This window comes from Electrona antarctica (assembly GCF_951216825.1).
Source record: "Electrona antarctica genome assembly, contig: scaffold_1433, whole genome shotgun sequence".
NCBI classification, from domain to species: Eukaryota; Metazoa; Chordata; class Actinopteri; order Myctophiformes; family Myctophidae; genus Electrona; species Electrona antarctica.
The window spans coordinates 1-3,178 of NW_027637605.1; the positions used below are offsets into that span (position 1 = coordinate 1).

Sequence of the window (3,178 nt, forward strand, 5' to 3'; positions counted from 1 at the left end):
ATCATCATCATCATATCAAAAAACAATCAAGCGAGTATAAAATATAAATTAGAAGAGTGTAAAGGTATCAGCAGGGCTCTCTAGACAGGGGGTGATGGATGAGAGGGTCTTTGTGTGCTGGAGGTCAGAACACAGAATGACAGCGGACTATTCTCTCCTTTCACACCCTGGTTTCACGGTCCCTGTTCCGAACCATTACTCTACAAATTGTAAGAATTGACTTTTCACCTCCGCTGCCCTGACAGTGAGACAGGCAGGCAGGCAGACAGGCAGGCAGGCAGACAGGCAGACAGACAGACAGGCAGGCAGACAGGCAGACAGACAGACAGACAGACAGGCAGGCAGACAGGCAGACAGACAGACAGACAGACAGACAGACAGACAGACAGACAGACAGACAGACAGACAGACAGACAGACAGACAGACAGACAGACAGACAGACAGACAGACAGACAGACAGGTTGCCCTGCATGGATCATAATGATTCTCTAATAGCGGGTCACGCCACTCTGTCTGCCCGCTAATAGGTCTCTAATGGCGGGTCAGCGTCATGCCTTTTACCCGTCAATGTATTGTTATGGGCGGGTCAACAACAGCTCTCTATTGGCCAATAAAATAATAATAATTACAATCATAATAATAATAATAATAATAATAACCTGTCCTAATTAGAGCATAAAATAAGACATGGGGGGGAAAGTGCAAACAAATGTTTTTTTTCTTCGAAGGAATACAAAATAAAAATAATTCATAGTTTAGGCCTACAGCTTAAAAGGAATAAAAAAAACACACACACAAATTAAGTTATTATCGTTAACAAATATAATAATTATAATAATAATAAAAAATAAAAATAGAAAAGAGTCAGTGTGAGTCAAACAGGCTCTGCTGTTCTTAAGGCCAAACAGTGGTATATTGTCAGTGTTTCTGAAGCCGAACACAGCGCGTGTTTCTCGGCTACAAGTCGATGCACCAAAGCCTAATAGACTCCCGGCGCGAAGCCGTGCTGCTGCCCGTGGTGGAAGCCCCCGTAGAGCGGGCTTGGCTGCAGGAAGGACGCCCCCCGACCACCAGGGTGGTACGGAGAACACAGCTCCTCCGCCCCGGAGCCCGGGCTCAGGCTGCCCGGCTCCGAGGAGCAGTAGGCCGGGGAGGAGGACGAGGACGATCCGCCGTTGGAGGAGGATGAGCTCCATGAGGCTCCGGAGGAGGGACTCGGGACTTGTTGTTGTTGTTCGCCGAGGCAGGCGGCGAGGGCGGCGGCGGCGGCGGCGGCCGCGGCGGCTTCCACCCCGGGGCCACCGGGCCCTCCCGCGGACCCCCCCTGCACACCACGGCGGCCCCCGGGGACCCCCTGGAGGTCGGCGATGCGGATGGTCTCGCTCAGAGCCCAGATGTAGTTGTGCGCGAAGCGGAGAGTCTCTATCTTGGTGAGCTTGGTCTCGTCGGGGAAGGCGGGCAGCACCTGACGCAGTGCGTCCAGCGCGTCGTTCAGGTTGTGCATGCGGTTCCGCTCGCGGTCGTTGGCCTTGACGCGCCGGTTCCTCTTCACCACCACGCGGACCACCACGCCGTCCGGGCCCACCACCCTGCCGCCGCGGACCCCCGAGCCCCTCTTCCTGCTGGGCTTCTTGGTGGAGCTCATCTCCTCCTCCTCCTCCTCATCTTCCTCTTCCCGGGGCTCGGCGTCGCTGTGCTCCGGGCTGGAGGAGGATGAGGAGGGAGAGGAGCCTCCTCCCCGGGTCAGGGAACACATGGAGACCGAGTCCTCGTCGAAGAAATCACTGCTGCTGTCTGAGAACATGACGCTGGCTCCTGGATGCTCCATGATCTGTTTAATACCTGGATGAGGAGGAGAGAGAGATGATGTTAAAACCACTGAGAAACCTCAAACAGAGATCATTAATTAAACACGTGTTGGATTGTATATAAAGTTGAGAGAGACAGAGAAAAGTAATTAAGTATAAGTAGAGAGAGAGAGATGATACATGCAGAGAAAGAATCACTTGTTGACAGTTGACTCTAAGACTCACCGGTGTGTCAGTGAGGATGTACGCCGGGAGAGGTGAAGCTTCAACTGGGATGGAAGCTGTTCCAAAGAGTCCTAATAGCTGCTGCAGAAAGTTGTGAAGTTCCAACTGCAGCGCACTGATAGAAGTGCTTCCAACAGGTCTGTGTTGTTGTTATTATTATTATAATAGTAGTTTGTAACAAAGCAACAAGGCCACGCGTTGCTGCTGCTGCTGCTCCGTCTCTGTAATGCTCGTGTCTCCTCTCGTGCCGCCGCGGCTCGCGTGTGACTGACTGACCGACTGAGGGACGCTGATCTTCGGCACACGACCGGCCTCGCGTCCCCTTATATACCCCGGAGCTCCGGGACAATGGAGAGAATGAGGGGCCCTCCGCCCCCTCTGCTCCCCCCGGGGGACCCGGAGGAGGGAGGGGGGGGGGCGGAGGACCCGGTGGGTGGTGGTGGTGGTGGTCCGAGGGTCCGGGACGGGGCCGAGCATCACGCCTGCCCCGTGCCGAAAGCACCGCCTCATTAGCATAGTGGTAGAGTGTTGTATATGCATGCGTACCGTGCGCACGGTAACGCACGAACACGCGCGCATTGCGCACTGCACTGCACGGCACGTACGCGCGCGCACACACACACACACACACACACACACACACACACACACACACACACACACACACACACACACACACACACACACACACACACACACACACACACACACACACACACACACACACACACACACACACACACACACACCGGAGCGTGCCTGTAATCACCGCCGACCAATAGGCGCACGCGAGACCGCTTGCTTCGGCCACGCGAGCAAAGAACTGTTGCCGCTATCCAAGAACACACACACACACACACACACACACACACCCCTCCTCCTGTCTGGACACGCGCGCCGCGCGCACGCACGCACACACTCCAAGGAGGAGGCTAAAAAAATCTTTTGTAGTAAAAAAAAAAAAAAAAAAAGAAACGAAAAGAAAAGAAAAGAGAAAAAAAAGTGCAGATTTTGGCCCCCTATAAGCCTAAGGCGTGATGCACACACACACACACACACACACACACACACACACACACACACACACACACACACACACACACACACACACACACACACACACACACACACACACACACACACA

At 53.8% G+C, this 3,178-nt stretch overlaps 1 protein-coding gene across 1 annotated transcript; it reads right to left on the reverse strand.

Moving 5' to 3' along the window:
• Positions 1-980: 980 nt before the first annotated feature.
• Positions 981-1,829, reverse strand: LOC306918785 (uncharacterized protein; the record flags this gene model as incomplete). Its single annotated transcript, XM_079531650.1, has 1 exon — positions 981-1,829. One exon carries the CDS (start codon positions 1,827-1,829, stop codon positions 981-983), a length of 849 nt encoding a protein of 282 aa, XP_079387776.1.
• Between the last annotated feature and the right edge of the window lie 1,349 nt (positions 1,830-3,178).